Consider the following 21,491-nt stretch of genomic DNA (forward strand, 5'->3'; position numbering starts at 1 on the left):
TGAGACCGAGTCTCACTCTGTTATCCAGGCTGGAGTACAGTGGCATGATCTTGGCTTACTGCAACCTCTGTCTCCTGGGTTCAAGTAATTCTGCTTCAGTCTCCCAAGTAGCTGGGACTACAGTCACGCACCACCATGCCCAGCTAACTTTTGTATTTTTAGTAAAGATGGGGTTTCGCTATGTTGGCCAGGCTGGTCTTGAACTCCTGACCTCAGGTGATCCACCTGCCTCAGCCTCCCAAAGTGCTGGGATTACAGGCATAGCCACCATGTCCGGCCCACTAGCTCTTTTCTGAATGTCATTATGAGCCAGTATTCTCACAGTAGAACTATGGGTAGCGCCCAGGGGGTGTGTGTGTGTGTGTGTTATTTTAACAAGTTCTCCAGGTGATTTTAACAAGCAACCAATGTAGAAAAGCCATATTTTAAGTCATAGGACTGCTTGTAGCTAAGGTAAAAGGAAGATTTCAAAAGAAATACTTGAGAGAACTCTTCTAGTAATTCTGATGTGAATGCTGGAGCATGCTATTTATAAATATATAAAAGAAAAGAGCAAAAAAATACACTACTGCTAATGTTTTGATTGTATTCAAATTTTTATTTTTTGAACAAAAAATTTAAGACAATGATTTTAAATAATAAAACATGGTATATCATAGACACTGGATTTTTTTAAAGATTATTTATTAAATTTAGACTCCTATAGTTCTGTTGTGATGCTGTCTTCAACATTTGTTTCTTACCATTTTATCATCACTCCAAGCTTGCTCAACAAAGAATCACTCTGTTTAAGTGAAGGTTTACATTAAGGAAATACTCCACTACCACACTGAACACACCTACAGAACAGTCCTATTTTATATTTACAAAACACAAGAAGTCTGTCCAGCCATTTTGGTTTTGTTGTTACACTGTCCATACTGAGATCAGCAGAAAGCTAAGTAATACACAAGAGTACACTTTGGCAGTGCAAAGGATGGCATCAACCAAACTTCACTAAACAAATCAACAAGTACGAACACGGTGAGCAAAGTTCAACTCAGGTAATAGTGATTAAAAACAATAAAACATGTAGTGGGTCACAACCAGACTGGTTTTCACTGAGCAACTTTCCTCAGGGAACAATACCCATTCACAGAAAGAAAGGAATATGCATCCAAGCCTTTGTTCATAAAGAAAATGCCCTTCAAACAAATTCATCATAAGGCTAAAAAAAAAAAAAAAAAAAAAAGAAAGAAAGAAAGAAAAGAAAAAGGATGAAGCAGTTTGGTCCAGAGAAAAGCTTAAACATAATGTGTACACATACTTACATATGTGTTGCCATTTAAACCATGGATATAGACATTAGACAATTAAATGAATTGGCTCAGTAAAGTGAAAAAGTGTTTTCGATAAATATGTAGTTATTGCTAATATGCTACACATTATGCTTTGACATGGAGACTGTTGTAACTTAGAATTTAAAGCTGCCATATTGCCAGTGTTAGCCCTGCAGTAGGCATTCCTATGGACAACATGCCATCCAATCTTGAAGAAAAAGCAAAACCACTACAAAAACAAAGGAAAGGCTTATGCACTGTCCCTTACGTTTTTGTTGTTTTTAAAACAAAACAAAACAAAACAAAAACAAGTCCAGTTCACCACAAGTTAAGCACAACCTGACGAGCAAGTTTAGCGGCATGATGGGGAGAAAAGAGTGAGGTACAGCATGCATTTACAACCAGCGCTGATCTAGTCTACTTTGTCATACAAACTGGAATACAAAAACCCAATTTAAATAAGACTAGACTAACTATAATAGTTTAAAAAAAACACACACAGTAGACTTAGTTTGATACTGATTAATTTTAAGAGTAAACTCATCTTGTCCCCTCTTAATACTCTACTGCAATTTATTTATTGATGGCTAGAATATTGACTGACTTAAAAAAGATATTAAATACCTGTATCATGAAATTACATTCTTATTAACAATAAGACATACTGTGTAAGAAAATAGCTCATGTGTGAAATGTGTCTGAAATGCATTTTTTTCCTTACAACTATCAAAACGTCCACTCACACTAAAACAAAACCACTCCCAACCCCCCCTGAAAAAATGTTAAGGAAAGATGGGGTGGGCTGGGGGAGGAGCAGGGAAGGAAAAGATTTAGCTATACTAATTACAGCACAGTGATTAACAATGGTTCAAGACAGAACCAACAAGAGTTGGTCAAAAGATGCCTTCAATACATGGCTACAATTAAAAACCAAACTCAGCCACTTTTGGTTCTTTGCAGTGAGACCAAAAAAATCTCTCTCACAGATTCATATAAATACTAGACTTCAGCTCTTTTATTATTATTATTTTAAGTTTTTCTGCTTGTTTCTGCAAGGCCTAGCTACCTTATTACAATTTATATTTGCTCTGCAACAACTACAAGAGGTAGGCATAAAGCATGAAAAAGTTTCTCAGTTAGTACCGCGACATGAGTTGCTCACTGCATAATACCATTCGCTTTGGACGTGAATCGTCATTCCTTCTAGTCTCTTCTAAACTCTAAAGCAAAGCTGCTGCCATCCCACCCGTAAATGTTCTAAAAGAGTGTACTCACAAATAAGAAACTTTCTCTACTGAAGGATACTGTCATAGTGTTTGTTGCAGAGCATCTCTATATTTATTTATTTTAAAAAAATAAACAACAATGAAGAACAAACCCAGGTTCCTAGAACCAATCCTCTTGATTTTCTACTTCCACAAAATAAACTGTATCATTTGGCCAAGACTACAGATGTGTTTTTTTTTCACAGATGCAGTGCCATGCAAAAATAAATTAAAGAACAGATACCAAAACATACATGTGATAAAACTACAGAAGGCAGATCTTTAAAAGCATTTATATAAACATAATTTATAATACTTCTCTTTCTTCCTCTATATACAGTCACAAAGCTGTAGTTATACATCTAAGATTTCCTCGGCTGTACCTCCACAGCGCAATCGGTAGCGACCAGTTCTCCAGCTTATAGTTGGGTCCCATAATGCCGACAAAAAAATGTATATTGTCATGGATTCGCGGATGAACCAAGCAACTGCATAATCAAGTTTTGAAAAACACAGTGTGCCACCCTAGGAATGGAAAAAAATTTTTTTTTAATTCACTCACTGTCAAACTAAAGACAGAGGTAAAACATAACATTCTTAGATTTCCCTTTCTTTTTCTTTCTTTTTATTTTTTATTTTCTTTAGAGATGAGGTTTTACCATGTTGGTCAGGCTGGTCTTGAACTCCTGACCTCAGGCGATCCACTCAACTTGGCCTCCCAAAGTGCTGGGATTACAGGTATGAGCCACCACGCCCGGCCTAGATTTCACTTTTCTAAGTATACTATGTAAAATCAAGTCCGCTTTCTTATGTAATTTAACTGCCATATTATACTATTTAAGAAAATGCTAATTGTTAATAGAAGAAGGATTAAAATAACTGCTATCTTAATGTATTATTAGTTTGAATACTCATTGATTTGATTAACTTCATGCTTTTAGAACCTTAAAAGTGATTATATAACCAATAGAAAGTTGTAAATCAACTTAAGTTTTGTGTCAACATTCCACCAGAGAAAGTAATGTTCAAACCTGAGACTAACCTACAATGCGAAGCTGAAGAATGGCTCAGAGAGATCTTCTTCAATTTTTTCTAAATTAAAACAGTTCTAGTTCCACCAAGTGACTGCCAACCTTTTCATGCCTATCCACATACCTGGACACCCCTGAGTTGAATGTAGTCAAATATAAACCACGCCAGGCAATGACACATGAAAAATACCATAATATCCCATCTGAATACGTGGTGGGCTGCCCATCCAATAATTAAACTGGCAACAAAGCATTCTGAAATTGGCTCACAAATTATTGTAGCAGGAAGCATGTTAATTCGCAGTTTGGTCCACCTAGAAAAACAAAAAGCATTTTCTTTAAAACAAAGTCTGGTAGGCCCGGCATGGTGGCTCATGCCTATAATCCCAGCACTTTGGGAGCTGAGGCGGGTGGATTACCCGAGGTCAGGAGTTCGAGACCAGTCTGACCAACATGGTGAAACCCCATCTCAATAAATAAAAAATAAATAAAAAAATGAAGTCTGGTTACAAAACTAATTCGTTTTTTCCCCAAAAAATAATCGACTTTTTTACCTTGTGATAGAAAGGCCATTCTCTTTAAACTTTTTTTTGTTTTTTAAACTTGAGATGGGGCTCTGCTCTGCCACCCAGGCTGGAGTGTAGTGGTGCTCACTGCAGCTTCAATCTCCCAGGCTGAAGTGATCCTCCCACCTCATCCCGCCAAGTAGCTGGGACCACAGGTGCACACGCCATCATACACACTGGCTAATTTTTGCATTTTTTGTAGAGACAGGGTTTCACCATATTGTCCAGGTTGGTCTCGAACTCCTGGGCTCAAACGAGATCCTCTCCCCTCGGCCTCCCAAAATGCTGGGATTACAGGCATGAATCACCACACCCAACCTAAATTTTTTTTTTTTAATGACTCTCTTTTTTATTTTTGTATAGGATGTCAAAGAAAAATGTCTATAAATTCATTTGTATGGCCTACATACTGATGAATGCAGATTATAAAATGTAATCAGTATAGAAAGTAGAAAACAGAGACTCAGCATATTAAAAAATTCAGCTTAAAACCCACTTAGCAATTGGACACTTATAAAAAAAAAATTCAGCCTCAGCATCTCTCTATTGAGTGCTTTCAGCGTCATACAGCAAAGAACACATATTTTGACATTAAACTTACCTTAAACACAGAAGCTAAACTCTATTTGCTGGAACTAAACAAAAATCTAAACTTTAGGTACATTTATTTAACTTTATTAAAACCTGTAAAAATTACCACCCCAACCTTTCCTTTTAACTAAGTATAAAAAGAAAACAGTTGATTTACCTGATCATTCTGGATTGAAACTGAGAAATTGAATATGAGCCAGAGTTTTGCATTGCAACTTGAGTGGACATTGCAAACCTCCAACCTCTGAAAATTAAGACAATTAGAAAATAAGTTATGATGATGAACACATGCAAGCATAACTGGTTATGCGTTTATCAAGACCAGGCAACTGCTAGTATTCAAGGTGAGCCCAGTTTTCAGGATTAGCACACTATTTAAGGTCTACCATACATACGGATGTTTCAGCAATTACATTGACCCACGATGGCACCATCTAAGAACTAGAAGAAACTGTACCCTCCTTACTTTACGATTTAAGAAACTTAAAATGCAGTCATTCAGAAAAAAATGGAGAGGGTTCTATATTTAATAGATTAGTCTCTGATGACTACTAACCAAACAACAACAACAAAGTTGTGTGAATATTCAACAAGAAATGCACACAGAAAGTGGCATTATGGATCTCATGGGAGACACTAGGAAACCATGAACCACATGAACACAATCATGACAGAATTTTTACTTAAAACACACTTGTTTTTAAAAAATTAAAAAAAAAAAAATCACACAAGGCAGTGATCCCCTTTAAAAACAAAAAATATTTTGTGATAGAGAAATGCTAAGTCAGTCATATGAATATTTCAGAGGCTTCTTAGCAAAGCATCACTGAGAAATTTCAAATTTTGAAATGATAGTCTTTAAATTTTCACCTCCTGGTCTATGAGTGCATTAATAGTTTTAATTCTTCTAAAACACATAGAAATTTATATCTATATAGTAAAAATTCTAATCACAGAGAAGTTTCCTTTTAATCACTTTAAAACACATTAATTTGAAAAATGTAGAGGAATCAGAACACTTACTTGATTCATTAGTAAATAGCTACAATTCTATAATTAGAATATGAATTACTCTCTAAAATTGATCTACTGGTCGCAGTGGCTCATACCTGTAATCCCAGCACTTTGGGAGGCTGGGGTGGGCAGATCACTTGAGGTCAGGAGTTCAAGACCAGCCTGGCCAACATGATGAAACCCCATCTCTACTAAAAATGCAAAAACTAGCTGGGTGTGGTGGTGCATGCCTGTAGTCCCAGCTGCTCTGGTGGCTGAGGCACAAGAATTGCTTGAACCCGGGAGGCAAAGGTTGCAGTGAGCCAAGATCGTGCCACTGCACTCCAGCCTGGGTGGCAGAGCAAGATTCTGTCTTAAAAACAAACAAAATAATAATATTACTGACCTATTCTGTGCTTACTAGCAAAAAAGTAAAATTAAATTAACCCTAATCTATAGGTTGAACAAAAAGAATAAACCAACAGAAGTTAGGTAATAAAAACACTACGGTTTCATTTAGTTGTCTTACCGGTCAGCTATCGCTTTGGCCATAAAGTAGTCTTCAGCAATGTACTGAGCAAAAGCTATAAGTCCTCCTGCTTGATCTAACACATCTTTTCTCATTAAACAAGACATTCCTGTCACACATTTGAAACCAGTTACATTGGCAGAGATATAGTATCTTGGATGTGAAGTTCCAAAATATACCTGCCCAAAAAAACCACAAATGTATACGATTAGAATTTCACGTTAAAAGCATGGTGTGTATAAACTGTTTTTCCCAATGATTTTTTAAAAGTATGACTGAGTGAATATCCTATTATTCTTAGGTAAACTACCTGAATAAAAAAATGGTACACAATATTGCTTTCATAGAGCAAGCACAGTTAGTAATCTAAAAATGCATCCAAATAAAATTTAATTTAGATATAAAATAAGATAAAAATATCACTCATTGACATATAAAATATTAACAAACATTTAATGTATCTTGTTTTTAGGGTGTCCATGTAAATATACACACACATCTACTTAGTTTACTTGGATTAATATACAAATATATTTGTATGTTATGTATATGTGTGTATATACATGCATGCATACACACACCACCAATAAGTAAATCAACCTTCAGGACAATCCTATTTCTTTATTTCCTTTTATTTTTTTCGGGGTCGGGGGGCAGGCAGGACAATCCTATTTCTTAATTCTTTTTCTTGCATCCTCTTGTAACCAGCCTCTCTCTTAGTCACCAAGATTCTTCCCAATTTCCTCATTTTTTTTCAATGTATTTTTCATAACAGGGATACTAAAATTCTCTCTCATCCCCTACTGCTTTTTCTCTACATATACTCTGAAGTCGTAAGATATATAAGCTTATAAATCAATGCAGAAAAGGACTGCCATCACCTTACTTCGCAGATATAAAACCCCATTTATTATTTACACCTCAGATATGTTGCCTTTTCTAATTAGCTTGAAATAAAGAGTAGTGGTCTTTCTCGGTGTCAGGAGTTACACACACAGTACAGAGCAAGATAATTCTAAGAGGCAATTAAGATTATGATTCTTGCTACCTATCCCGAACCCAGACTCCAGTGAAGCCCTAGTGTTGTGAGACTGAATCAAACCTGACTTCTATGAACAGAGGCATACATCTTAATTCCTTAGCAGTTATTAAGTGAGATCTTAGGAAGGAGATGTTTGTCACTGAGCTGAATGCTCCCAGGATTTCTTTATAGCTGAGACTGATTCATTCAATGCCAACTAAGTATGGCAGAGTGACTTCCAGAGATTAAACCTACACTAAGGGAATAAGTGTATTGTGGGAGATGTTCATTGACATATGCATCATGGAGACATTATTGACATCTATATCAAGTTGGCTATTTCTAAGACAAAAATACAATTTGGATATTGAATTTTATTTTAAAGCAGGTACTCCGTTTCTTTCTCTAAACAAAAATACTGATATCTAAAACTAACAATTTTTTGCAGTAGGACAAACATATTTATAGGCAATATTAAGAAAGAGCTCATGGTTCAAACTGCCAAAGGTCAGATGCAAGTCCCACAATGTACCTTTACCCCTTCAGATATGTGGCAATCATGAGACTGCAATTCAAAAGAATATAAATGCAGATATGCTTAAGAGCAAGTTGACATATTTAAAGACTGATATCAGGTATCCGTCCTTGTAACATTATAACAAATTATTCCTCCCAAATGTTTAAGAGTACAGGAATGATTAACTCAAGCATGGGACACACATATGAGATACAGTCAATAAAAATTACTTCTTTTTTTTTTTTTTTGAGACGGAATTTCACTCCTGTTGCCCAGGCTGGAGTACAATGGCCAGATCTTGGCTCACTGCAATCTCTGCCTCACAGGTTCAAGCGATTCTTCTGTCTTAACCTCCCAAGTAGCTGGGATTACAGGCACTTGCCACCACGCCTGGCTAATTTTGTATTTTTAGCAGAGATGGGGTTTCTCCATGTTCGTCAGGCTCGTCTCGAACTCCTGACCTCAGGTGATCCACCCACCTCGGCCCCCCAAAGTGTTGGGATTACAGGCGTGAGCCACCACACCTGGCAGTAAAAATTACTTTTATGAAAAGCTATTAATGATTAAAATTACTTTTATAAAAAATTACCTTTATGAAAAACTATTAATGATATGGGAAAAGCTTATAAAGTCACAAAAATAAGATACAAATTACTTTTAGAGTAGTATCTCAACAATGTTTTCTAAAGGGCCCAGAGGGGAAAAAAAGAGAAAAAAAAAAATAGACTCTAAAGTGCCCAAATATTATAATGTTATAAGAAATCTTTATTTTTAAAAACAGAAACTTCCTCATATTGTTAAGGTTCTAGGTTTTTTGTTTTTTTTTTCTGAGATGGAGTTTCGCTCTTCTTACCCAGGTTAGAGTGCAATGGTGCGATCTCAGCTCACTGCAATCCCCACCTCTCTGGTTTAAGCAATTCTCCCAGATCAACCTCCCAAGTAGCTGGGATTACAGGCATGTGCCACCATGCCCAGCTAATTTTGTATTTTTAGCAGAAACGGGGTTTCTCCATATTGGTCAGGCTGGTCTCCAGCTCCTGACCTCAGGTGATTCACCCGTCTTGGCCTCCCAAAGTGCTGGGATTTCAGGCGTGAGCCACTTGAGCCTGGTAGTTGTTGGTTTTGCATCTTATACTTTTGCATTATTTATAGTTTCCTACGCATGTTACTATTTCTAAGTTGGAGAAAAAATAAAATGAAAATATAAGTTTCTCAGATAATTATTAGAAATATGTTTTAAAAGAACATCAAATGGATTTTCTAAGGACTTATATGAATAAATTTTCTTTTCCGTACATTTGAAACACTTTGTGATATTTTTAAAAGGTTCTTTTCAGGGCTGGGCACAGCGGCTCATGCCTGTAATCCCAACACTATGGGAGAGTGAGGTGGGTGGATGACTTGAGGTCAGGAGTTTGAGACTGGCATTGCCAACATGGTCAAACCCCATTTCTACTAAATATACAAAAGTTAGCCAGGTGTGGTAGCACACCTACAATCCCAGCTACTTGGGAGGCTGAGGCAGGAGAATCATTTGAACCTGGGAAGTGGAGGTTACAGGGAGCGGAGATTGCGCCACTCCACTCTAGTCTGGGCGACAGAGCAAGACTCTGTTTACAAAAAAAGAGGGGGGTTCCTTTCAGATCGGATGTTTGAAAGAACAATATAAAGACTTGAACTCCAAAACTGGAAGTGACTACTACAAGCCAGGAGGTAAGGCTGTGTCCAGCTGGCAGTAAGACCACAGGCATTTCCTGTGCACAGCTGTTCACTGCCAGGGTATGGTCAGGGGCCCAAGAATTTCCTCACTATGGAAAACAGCTGCTCTCAACTCAGGGTTTCTAGAACGCAGTAGGTTCCCAAATGGACTTACTACAGTTAACTTGAGATACCTAATTCCAACTCTCATAGTCTCAAGCTTCTAGGAGATTAGGGGTCTGATACCATGAACATGATTTATAACCAGCATACTCACCTGCTCTAAGGTGGCAGCAAAGCCCTGTCTGTCTGCTACGTAAGGGAGCCCATGAACCAAGCCTACTTTTTCTGTCATTTGATTCACCATGTCAGTAAGTGTATCTGGAATTACTACAATTAAAAAAAACGGCAGAGAGGGGGAAAGAAAAAAAAAGTCTTTTTAGTAGAATGCCCATTAACATAAAATACATTTTGTGAACTGTTATTAAAGTCTTAATAAAAATACATTCTTTGAAACATATGGATCAAATAAAATGAATCTCAACCACCTTTCTGAGAATACAAAATTTGAAAAAGGCCTAATTTATACATTTTTTTAGTCCAGTATATACCTACTATGTACCAGAGACAGGATATACTTTGAAAAGAACCCCCTGTCGGAACTTCTAAATTGGAATAAGGGCAATGTGTCCTAGTGGAAAAGCTTCAGGAGCAGAGGATAAAAGACCTCAGTTCTTGGCCGGGCGCGGTGACTCCCGCCTGTAATCTCAGCACTTTGGGAAGCTGAGGCAGGTGGATCACGAGGTCAGGAGATCGAGACCATCCTGGCTAACATGGTGAAATTCCATCTCTACTAAAAATACAAAAAAAAAATTAGCTGGGCGTAGTGGTGCACCCCTGTAGTCCCAGCTACTCTGGAGGCTGAGGCAGGAGAACTGCCTGAACCCAGGAGGCAAAGAATGCAGTGAGCTGAGATCACGCCACTGCACTACAGCCTGGGTGACAGTGCGAGACTCCATCTCAAAAAATAAAATACAATAAATAAAAGGACCTCAATTCTTGTGCTGGTTTCTCTACTCTCCAACCATAGGAAATGAGACTACTTTTGCTGTGAGTAACAGATTTCATAGCACTAATGGGAATGAAATGTGATTATATTGAACAGAGATCTGTACAATGAAAAACATGAGAGTAAATAATTTAAGATAGCAAATATGAAGAAGGAACATCATCTCTGACCAGGAGTTGACAGATTGGTAACGGTCCTGATTAATTCATAGGAATGCGACATTTATGTTCATTTTCTAATTTGCATTTTAAGCTAATGAAAAATTTTAATTATTGGCCAATCTTTAAATAGCAAACATATCATTTTACATGACTTTATTTTTCATTTCCTCCAAGTCTTTAAGAACTAATCTACTGTATAACAAAAAGTTGTACATGGAATTTTTTTTTTTTTGAGATGGAGTCTCGGTTGTTGCCCAGGCTGGAGTGCAGTGGTGCAATTTCAGCTCACTGCAACTTCTGCCTCCCGGGTTCAAACGATTCTCCTGCCTTAGCCTCCCAAGTAGGTGGGATTACAGGCGCGTGCCACCACATCTGGCTAATTTTTGTATTTTTTTTTTTTTAGTAGAGACAGAGTTTCACCACCTTGGCCAGGCTGGCATCGAACTCCTGACCTCGTGACCCGCCTGCCTCAGCCTCCCAAAGTGCTGGGATTATAGGCGTGAGCCACTGCACCCAGCCATATGTGGACCTTGAATACTCATTCTAGGTCAGTGCTTCTCAACTGGGGGCAATTCTGCCCCACAGGGGACATCTGGCAACATCTGAAGATTATCTTTGCTTTTAACTACTGAGAAGTGGGTACGACTGGCATCGCATGGGTAGATACCAGGGATGCTGCTAAACATCCTACAAGATAGCTCCCACAACAAAACCCAAAATGTGAATAGTTTTGGGGTTGAGAAACTTAAGGTAATTAGAATATAACAAAATGTTATAGCACACTGAAACTATAAGTGTTTAGAAATGCAAGTTATAATTTTAGTATATAAAAGGCTTCTTGCTAAAATCATTTAAGTAAAAAGCCATCTGTATAATCTAATAAGTATATGTGTTAAGTAAGACATGCACCTATTAATTTTTGTCCCTTTGTGAGACAGTGTATTATGCAAGCCAAAACACATTAAAGATAAGTGTCAGGCAAACAAGGGAAAAGTTACACCCATGAGAAAGCTTGCAGATTGTATAATGAACCACGACTAATTTAATAGCTGAAATTTTCTCTTCAAAATAAAAACATTTTAATACATGTAACATTCTACTTTAGAATTTTAAAAAATCAAAATCTTAGTAAGCATACTTGGACATATTACCATGTAATAATGATGAAATAAATTACTCTTTTAGGCAAATAAAAAGGACTCATGAATGAATCTGCAGATTACTTTTAGCATTTTATCTTCAAATTAATAGTTTTATAAAATAAATAAGAAAAAAATCTCACCTCTTATTCCACTATCACAAATCCATATAAGATCGTACTTTGCAACTTCATATCCTGGCATTAAATTATTAATTTTAGGATTAATGCCAACCTTTTTGCCACCTACAAATGTAAAGGTACAGTAGTAAAAGATTTATAGAACATTAAAAACACTTTCTGGTATAATGAAAAGTACTTGCATATTTAATAATTAAAATGAAAATATTTTCATATTATTTAACATTCTCTATTTTTCAGAATAATATATTTAAGAAAAAACTGTCCATGCTCAAAAGGAAAACTGTATCATTTATCTTTAAAAATTTACTGTTTCACTTTTTTAAATTCTTAAGTCCTTGCCTTTAGTAGTTAAGTATAAGTCAATATTTAACGGCAATTGTACAACATGGCAACTATAGCTAACAACAATGTATGATATACTTCAAAATGACCAAGAGCAGATTTCTCACTGCAAATAAATTATAAGTACGTGAGAAAGTATACAACAACATGTTGTATATTTGAAAACTGCTGAGAGATTTCCCACTACGAATAAATATATATAGTAATACATACATTAATTAATTTAGCTATTCCACAATGTGTCTGTGTGTGTGTGTGTGTGTGTGTGTGTGTGTGTGTGTGTATTTCAAAACATCATGCTGTACACCAAAAAGATACACAAATTTTATTTGTCAATGTAGAAAATAATCCTAAGGGAAAAAAAGCTATAGACGTCATTTTGTATTTTTTTAAATAGAGACAGGGTTTCACCATGTTGGCCAGGATGGTCTCGATCTCTTGACCTCGTGATCCACCGGCCTCAGCCTCCCAAAGTGCTAGTATTACAGGCATGAGTGCACTTTGGGAGGCTGAGGCGGGTGAATCACCTCAGGACAGGAGTTCGAGACCAGCCTGACTGACATGGTGAAACCCCATCTCTGTTTTTACTACAAAAATTTAGCTGGTCGTGGTGGCACACGCCTGTGATCCCAGCTGCTCAGGAAGCTGAGGCAGGAGAATCACTTGAACCCAGGATGTGGGGACTGCAGTGAGCCAAAATGGTGGCATTGCACTCCAGCCTGGGTGACAAAAGCATAAAACTCCGTCTCAAAAAAAAAAAAAAATACACACAGGAAAACATAAATATTGATAGTAAATAATTTAAGATAGCACATATGAAGAATGAGCATCTCTGACCAGGAATTGATAGATTTGTAATGGTCCTGATTAATTTGTAGGTATGCTAAACTTATATAAATTTTCAAATTTGCATTTTAAGGTAATAATTGAAATCACTGCCCTATGTTCAAATAGCAAAGATCTGATATCATTGTATATGACTTACTGGTGTTTTAGAGAGATCACATCAGTTCCATGTTAAAAAATAATAATAATAATGGCAAACACACCTCTAACAAGTCTTTAAAAAGCCTACAGGCTTTTGGAAAAACATCCTTCTTGTAGTATAATAAAAGTGAATTCTATCATTCACTCTAATTACAGTCAGTAAGATACAGAAAAGACCACATATTTAAAATAGTGACGAAACAAAAATAACAGACCCTTATGTCTGATTAACGGAAAAAGTATTATTTTTGTGTGTGATTTTGTTCATCTATGAAAAAAATCTTTGTTTTTATAACTTTTCTCAAAAGGATGTAAACACCTTTCAGTATTCTAACAAACAAGGCTAACACTTTAATCTTTAGTTCAATGGAGAGATTACTGATAATTAATAGTATCAATGCAAAATGGTTACTGAAGAATTTATTTGTTACTTACCTATAAATAATCTAGCATCAACATTTGGATATTTTCCAAGAAGCTTCTTACATACATCAATGGCTGGATCATCATGATCTTGTACACAAAGGAGCACTTCATACTAGTCAAAGAGCATTGCATGCAAATTAAATTCTTAAAAAAAATAAGCACTTACTAGCATTTATTGATTGAACAAAAAGCACAGAAAGAAACAAGCAATTGTATTATCCGAAGTTTTAAAAGAGGGCATTCACAATGGATGTAAACACTTATGATAACAAGTGTTGCTTTAATGGAGTGAAGCTTCTCCTGATTAGGAGCCTATTTGCAAGCAGAAGAAATAAGGAAGAGACTGACAGTGCCCATAACTGCAGTCTTGCCATTCCCAGATAGGACTGTCCTAGGAATTAACTGGATGTCAAGCTTGTCCATTACCATGATTACTGAAGATTCACTCTGTTCACAGTGTGCTTAGCAGAGTAAAAAGTGACATCAAAAGGAAGTCAAATAAACACACTCTTTCTCTAGAAGCTTTGTCTCTACACTTAATATTATTTCATGGAAGTACAACAAATTTCATATAAAATCCCATTATAATAAATTTAAAGGGCCCTTCCAAATTCTTCAGATGAAAAGGACAAAGTAAGATTATACTTTTTGTTTTGTAACTTTTTGAAACAAAACAATTTGATTTGAATGGACACATTTACTATCTTTAAATGCATGCTTAGCTTTATACCTATGAAAATACCCAAAATATAATTTTATTTTTGGCAGTGCTGTTTAGACTTTAACAGTAAATTAAGAAAGGCTTTTTTTCCTCTCTCTTTTGAGACAGTTTCTTGTCACCCAGGCTGGAGTGCAATGGCATTCTCAACTCACTGTAACCTCTGCCTCCTGGGTTTAAATGATTCTCCTGTCTCAGCCTCCCAAGTCACTGGGATTACAGGCGCCCACCACCACACCCAGCTAATTTTCATATTTTTAGTAGAGACCGGGTTTCACCATGCTGGCCAGGCTAGTCTCGAAATCCTGACCTCAGGCGACCCGCCTGCCTCAGCTTTTCAAAGTGCTGGGATTACAGGTGTGAACCACCATGTCCAGCCCAGAAAGGCATTTCTTAACACTTGCCTAGCTGTGTCAAAATTATCCTGGGAGCTGGGCATGGTGACTCATGTCTGTATTCCCAGCACTTTGGGAGGCCAAGGTGGAAGGACTGCTTGAGCCCAGGAGTTTGAGAGCAGCCTGAGCAAAAAGGTGGGACCCTGCCTCTACAAAAAATTTAAAAATTAGATGGGCATGGTGGGGCATGCCAGTGATCACAGTTACTTGGGAGGCTGAGGTGGGAGGATTGCTTGGGCCCAGGAGGTTGAGGCTACAGTGAGCCAAAGATTGCACCACTACCTTTTAGCCTGGGCAACAGGGTGAGACCCTGTCTCAAAAGAAAAAAAAAGGCTGGGCATGGTGGCTGATGCCTGTAATCCCAGCACTTTGGGAGGCCAAGGCGGGTGGATCACTTGAGGTCATGAGTTCGAAACTGGCCTGTCCAACATGGCGAAACCCCGTCTTTACTAAAAATACAAAATTACCCGGGCATGGTGGTGTATGCCTGTAATCCCAGCTACTTGGGAGGCTGAGGCAGGAGAACTGCTTGAACCTGGGAGGAGGAGGTTGTAGTGAGCCAAGATCGTACCACCGCACTCCAGCCTGGGCAACAAGAGCAAAACTCCATCTCAAAAAAAAAAAAAGAAAAAAGAACTACCCTGGGGTATTTATTTTAAAAAAGAGAACTGGCCCATATTCTAGACTTTTAAGTCAGAATCTCTGGGGTGATCTGACATGTAGCCAGGTTTATAAAATCCTGAGTTGAAACCCTAAATTTCCATTCAGTAATAACAAAATTTTTAAAGTATTTGCCCTTAACATACAAAAGTACTACTCTATTATTTGTAGGATATGTATCCTAAGTAGTCATTTTTTTTTTCAGAAGTGGTAATAAATTCATGCTGACTCAATGACAAATTTCCTACCAAATCTTTTCTAAAACTGGTTGAATGGCAGGGCACGGTGGCTCATGCCTACAACCCCAGCATCTCAGGAAGCCAAGGCTGGAGGATCACTTGAGCTCAGGAGTTTGAGACCAGCCTGGGCAACACAGTGAATCCCTGTCTTTACTGAAAATACAAAGGTTAGCCAAGTGTGGTGATGCGTGCCTGTAGTCCCAGCTACTCGGTAGGCTGAGGCAGGAAAATCATCTGAACTCAGGAGGCAGAGGCTGCAGTGAGTCGAGATCATGCCACCGCACTCCAGCCTGGGTGACAGAACAAGACTCTGTCTCAAAACAAAAACAAAAACAAAAACAAAAAAAGTGACAACATAAAACTGGTTGAACATTTTTAAGCACAGAAGGAGGTTAATTATGACCATGAAAACATAATAAAGCTAACTAACTCAAGATAATGACAAAGTCTGTTTTATTTATTTCCACTGATAAGCATACACAAGTAAGAAGTAGAAATAAAATGTTTACAGTGCCTATGAGCATAAAAACAGTTGTTTGCCCACTACATAATAATCTCAGCAAAAATTGCCAATAAAGAAATCTGTGAGCCAGGAGCAGTGGCTCATGCCTGTAATCCCAGACTTTGGGAGGCTGGGGTGGGTTGATGATCACCTAAGGTCAGGAGTTCGAGACCAGCCTGACCAACATGGTGAAACCCCATCTCTACTGAAAATGCAAAAATTAGCCAGGCATGGTGGCACATGCCTGTAACCCCAGCTACTTGGAAGGCTGAGGCAGGACAATCACTTGAACCTAGGAGGTGGAGGTTGCAGTGAGCCGAGATTGTGGCACTGCACTCCAGGCTGGGTGACAGAGCAAGACCCTGTCTCAAAACAAACAAACAAACAACAATCAATTCTGTAATTGTGAAAAAGGAAAAAAAAATCATAGTTATGATATCTTCACTCTGTTAATAACTGATAGTTAATTTAGGTATTCTTCACATGGCCAGAATTTACAGAAGTAAAACCAGCAAGCCACTTTAGATGCAGATTACTAAATCTTCCTGCTACTGCTTAATTTCTCCCCAAATCCCTTCTACGCTGGTGCCAAATGAATGTTCAATGTTGTAGAAAATGAACTGCATCACCTTCTCATTCTATGTCTTCCCCAGGAATGAGTACCAGTATAAAAGTAGATTTGTAAGATATATACAGCACAGAGATCTTTCAGGGCAACTAATACAGTATCACCAAAATTGAAGCCTAGAAATTCAGAGCAAGTACCAGTAGTAGCAAATTTTCTTACACATGTCCAAAATTAAATAAAATTTTAAAACTTCAACATATGTTCTATTATTTTCCCCCAAATGGCCTCTGATGGTCCCCATCGAATACTAGAGAAGAAAGTCATGTCCAAAATGACATTTCTATATTCTGGTAAAAAACAACATTCACACCAGGCAAAACGCAAATAAGAAAGGGCACTGCGCCTGGCAGTCATACAATGTTTATTTTGTGTCTCCTTGACTTCTTGGTGACACAAATGCCTTCTCTGTTCACACTCAGATATGTGTGATTTCAGTGACTTAACTTTAGTCTCCTGTAGAACATTTGCCATTGCATTTGGTTTTTACAAAGTAAATAAAATGTTGTGAGATCAAACATTTCCCTTAGATTGCAGGTACTTTGCACTTTTCCCCTGCTTTCCAAACTTTCTATTTATACAGCTAAATATACTTGTATAATTAGAAAATAAAATTCTGTACTAACAAAGAATAAAATAAGCTCCTGTAGACGCTGTTACTCATTTTACAATGAATGTCAAAATAACTTTCTCCTCAACCAACTTAAATGAGAAAACTAAATGGAAAAAGAACTACTACTCTAAGTGAAACCGAGAGCTCTTGAGATCATTCTAAACTGTAATTTCCAAAATTTTTTAATTTTTATTTTTTTTGAAGGTGGGGTCTCACTGTGTTGCCCAGGCCAGTCTTGAACACCTGGCCTCAAGCAATCCTCCCACCTCAGCCTCCTAAAGTGCTGGGATTACAGGCACAAGCCACCATGCCCAGCCAAAATCTTCACTCAGAAGAAATCAGTTATGGGGTCATTAGAAATGTTCATAGTCAATGGATATACATATTCCCGGGGTTACTTTTAAAAATTCTTTCGGTGGGGCCTGGTGGCTCAGGCCTGTAATCCTAGCACTTTGGGAAGCTGAGGTGGGAGGACTGCTTGAACACAGGAGTTAAAGACCAGCCCAGGCAACATAGCAACACCCTCTTTCTACAAAAAATACAAAAATTAGTCAGGTGTGGCAGCACATGCCCATAGTCCCAGCTGTTAGGGAGGGTGAGGTGGGAGGACTGATTGAGCACAAGAAGCCAAGGCTGCAGTGAGCCATGATTGTGCCACCATGCTCCAGCTTAGGTGACACAGCAAGACACTGTCTTAAAAAAAAAATTCTTTCTACAACTAAACTCCTCACTAACTTCCTCAAACATTTAAATCCCATAACTATCATCTCAAAAGCACTACAACATAAAAATTCCATAACTAATTTTAAGAGTGGCTGAATGGGGAAAAAGAAAGATGATGGTTAAAAAACTGAAATGTGAGATTCAGTTTCACAATGATAATGCATATGATTCTAAGCTATGCTCTAACATTTATTTATAATCAATGAAAAACTTCTTTCATTCATAAACATTAATTCTTCTTTGCATTTACTTTTATGGAGCTTGAAAATCTTCCATTTTTCTTACTGCAAAGCTTATTTTACAATTAATTTTATTTATATCATTCTTTCTGAATTACAAAAAACCATGTTTTTACATTTTTTAGTTTGAAAAGACAAGTATATACAATTATAGCTTATTTTTTGTTTTTTTAACTTCTTTTTTTATATTTTTTTTAAATTACATATTTGATTGAATGGTTAACACATGTATTTAATTCAAATCTCTAAAATTATTAAACATATAAACACACACGAACTAGAATATATAATTTTTTGCTTCAAAATAGCTTCTGACATTCCAAAATTGGCTTCTAAACTTCAAAACTCCAAAGCAATAATATAAAAACACTAAAAAAAAATAACTGAATGATACTCATGTCTACCTACTTAATAAGGGCTGCATTAAGGCTATCACATCTGTGTCTTCTCTATTCTTTTCATTGGTGCTACCGAGAAAAATAAAGGCTAAAAGAAAAGAAATAAGAACAAGAAAACCAGTCACCATGAGAAGTACAGTGTGCATATCATCTTCCTTCTGTTTGAGCTACCCTGTCTAAAAAAATTAAGAGGGCTGACTCTCCCAGTAGCAAAAATAGCTACGGAAAAACTGAGGCAATAGGGTAAAAACTGAGGCAAGTGAACAGAGATCGCATAGGGAAATTAAACTGTACTGAAAGTCAAGTGAGTAGAAGCTTAAAGACACGTTCGTCTCGCAAGTGATCTGTTACCACCAAAATGCCCTTTCAAAGGCAGTGTCTCAAATATGCAATTTAATAAAAAACTGCTGTAAAGCTAAGTGCAAAATCAAAGAATATTAAGTTCTCTGAAGAAACTACAGGTGGACTAAAGGAAAGTGATAAAAAGAATACTTTCATCTCAAGAAAACTGGAAGTTCCCTAATTAAGGGAGTATACTGAGTTTATAGATATACAGATTACATAGGTAAATGGTATAAGCAATACAATTAGCTATTAAAATCAGAACAGTAAGGAAATTAAAAATGAGGTAAGATGAAACCCTACCTTACCACTAACTGTAATCTATTTTGGGCTCAAAGCCAATGTCTCCGGGGAAGTCATGTTCGGTTCTAGCTGTTCTGCAATCCATTCAGACCACTAACACTGCCTTCTCCCTCTCCTTGTCTCCTTGTCTCCTCTTCCTATTGCTCACGTCCAACTCTTATGGAAGAACATTTTTATTTTCAGACTACCAGGCAGTTGACAATGTCTGAGTTTCAGAAGGTATACTCAGGGATCTCTACTTCACATGGACATATAGGTGATTAGACCCCTTCCTCAACCCAATTTCTGTTCTGTGATGACTACTACACTAAAGCTTATATTTGATGAGGCCAACATCATCATGAATTTTTAGTACCTTCACCTTACATAGTGTTGAAATCCCTAAATGTTTATCATGAAGGGAACAAAAGAAAACAAAAAACCACGGTCTAGCCCATTCCTAATGAATTCAACACTGTACTTACTTTGGGATAATCCAATTCAAAGAACGTTTCCAGGTTGTTGATTAAGTTAGGATCCACGCCTTTCAGTGGTTTCAGAAGAGAGACGCCTGGGAGCTTGCTATAAGGCTGTTTGTCAGCTGCCTTCTTGTTGAGGTGTAATCGGCTAAAAGGCAAATGATAAATAAATTATTTCTATAGAATACGTTAGTATCAAATATATCCAATCAAAGCACTTATAAGCTATCAATAAATCACTAAATTCTAAGTTAAGATTTTTGAAAGTTAACATCTTTCTACAAGAAGATCTGAACATTAAGGGAAGTAGAACCAGGTAAGCATGGCTTTGAATGCGGGCCAACACAAATTTGTAAACTTTCTTAAAACATTATGAGATGTTTTTGCAATTTTTTTTGTTTTAGCTCATCAAATATTGTTAGTGTCAGTGTATTTTGTGTGACCCAAGACAATTATTCTTTTTCCAATGTGGCCCAGGGAAGCCAAAAGATTGAATATCCCTGATGTACTTACTCTCTGACTATTGCTGTGTTCACAGAACTATGCCAGCCAGGCGTAGTGCAGGCATTCAATAAAACACATGGTGAAGAAATGAATGGCAGTGTTAGCCCGAAGATTAATTGCTCTTCATCTTAAATTGCCACTGAAGTGGCCACAGAACTACAAAAGCAGGTGAACTATAACCCCGTCTGTAGCAGAAAATTATGGAAAAATAACCAGAACTTTCTGAGAAATTTCTTTGCAGTGAGATAATACACAATGCAAAAAAGTGTCAAGCAGACTGCATGGCAAGCAAGTAATGTGATAACTGGAACTCCCAATATTAAGAAGGTCAGAATGGCAGGGGTAGAACAGAAGGAAGCTGAAAGTAAGGAAAAAACTCAATGATGAGAAAAATGTCTATTAACGACACCGGAAGATATATCAGTGCCACCAGTTAACAGATAAGTGGCCAAATGGCCAACGTTCTCACTGCTGGTCCATTGCAAGGATGCTGTAGCACAGCAGAGCTCCTAATGAAAGAAGCAATGCCAGCCAGGCACGGTGGCTCACACCTGTAATACCAGCACTCTGGGGGGCCAAGGCAGGTAGATCACTTGAGGTCAGGAGTTCGAGATCAGCCTGGTCAACATGATGAAACCCTGTCTCTACCAAAAAAAAATTAGCCAGGCGTGGTGGCAGGTGCCTGTAATTCCAGCTACTCGGGACCCTGAGGCAGAAGAACCACTTGAACCCAGACAGTGGAAGTTGCAGTGAGCCAAGATTGTGCTGCTGCACTCGAACCTGGGCAACAGAGTGAGAACCTGGGCAACAGTGGTGAAATTTCTAAAGGAAGCCACTGAAGGCTTCCTCCTACTTCTTGTAAGTACATGGCAAGTACTTCTCATAAGCAAGTCTCCAAGCATTTTTACAGTAATTAGACACTAGAACGATCATGGGTCCATCTGCAAGATATTCTAAGACACATGTTCTTCCACA

General features: G+C 37.5%; 1 protein-coding gene across 1 annotated transcript in view; it reads right to left on the reverse strand.

Moving 5' to 3' along the window:
* Window positions 1–577: 577 nt before the first annotated feature.
* The window catches only part of UGCG (UDP-glucose ceramide glucosyltransferase), a 40,195-nt gene continuing 19,281 nt past the window's right edge, over window positions 578–21,491 (reverse strand). The window contains exons 2-9 of the mRNA XM_012461827.3: window positions 20,019–20,160; window positions 13,807–13,909; window positions 12,043–12,144; window positions 9,808–9,920; window positions 6,295–6,473; window positions 4,930–5,016; window positions 3,740–3,929; window positions 578–3,109 (exon numbers count right to left, since the gene is read on the reverse strand). Coding sequence (XP_012317250.1) covers window positions 2,939–3,109; window positions 3,740–3,929; window positions 4,930–5,016; window positions 6,295–6,473; window positions 9,808–9,920; window positions 12,043–12,144; window positions 13,807–13,909; window positions 20,019–20,160 — 1,087 coding nt within the window. The 3' untranslated portion in view covers window positions 578–2,938. The remainder of the gene's footprint in view (window positions 3,110–3,739; window positions 3,930–4,929; window positions 5,017–6,294; window positions 6,474–9,807; window positions 9,921–12,042; window positions 12,145–13,806; window positions 13,910–20,018; window positions 20,161–21,491) is intronic.

This window comes from Aotus nancymaae, unplaced genomic scaffold, assembly GCF_030222135.1.
Source record: "Aotus nancymaae isolate 86718 unplaced genomic scaffold, 86718_ANA_hifiasm-v0.15.2.pri h1tg000003l, whole genome shotgun sequence".
In the NCBI taxonomy this organism is placed as follows: Eukaryota; Metazoa; Chordata; class Mammalia; order Primates; family Aotidae; genus Aotus; species Aotus nancymaae.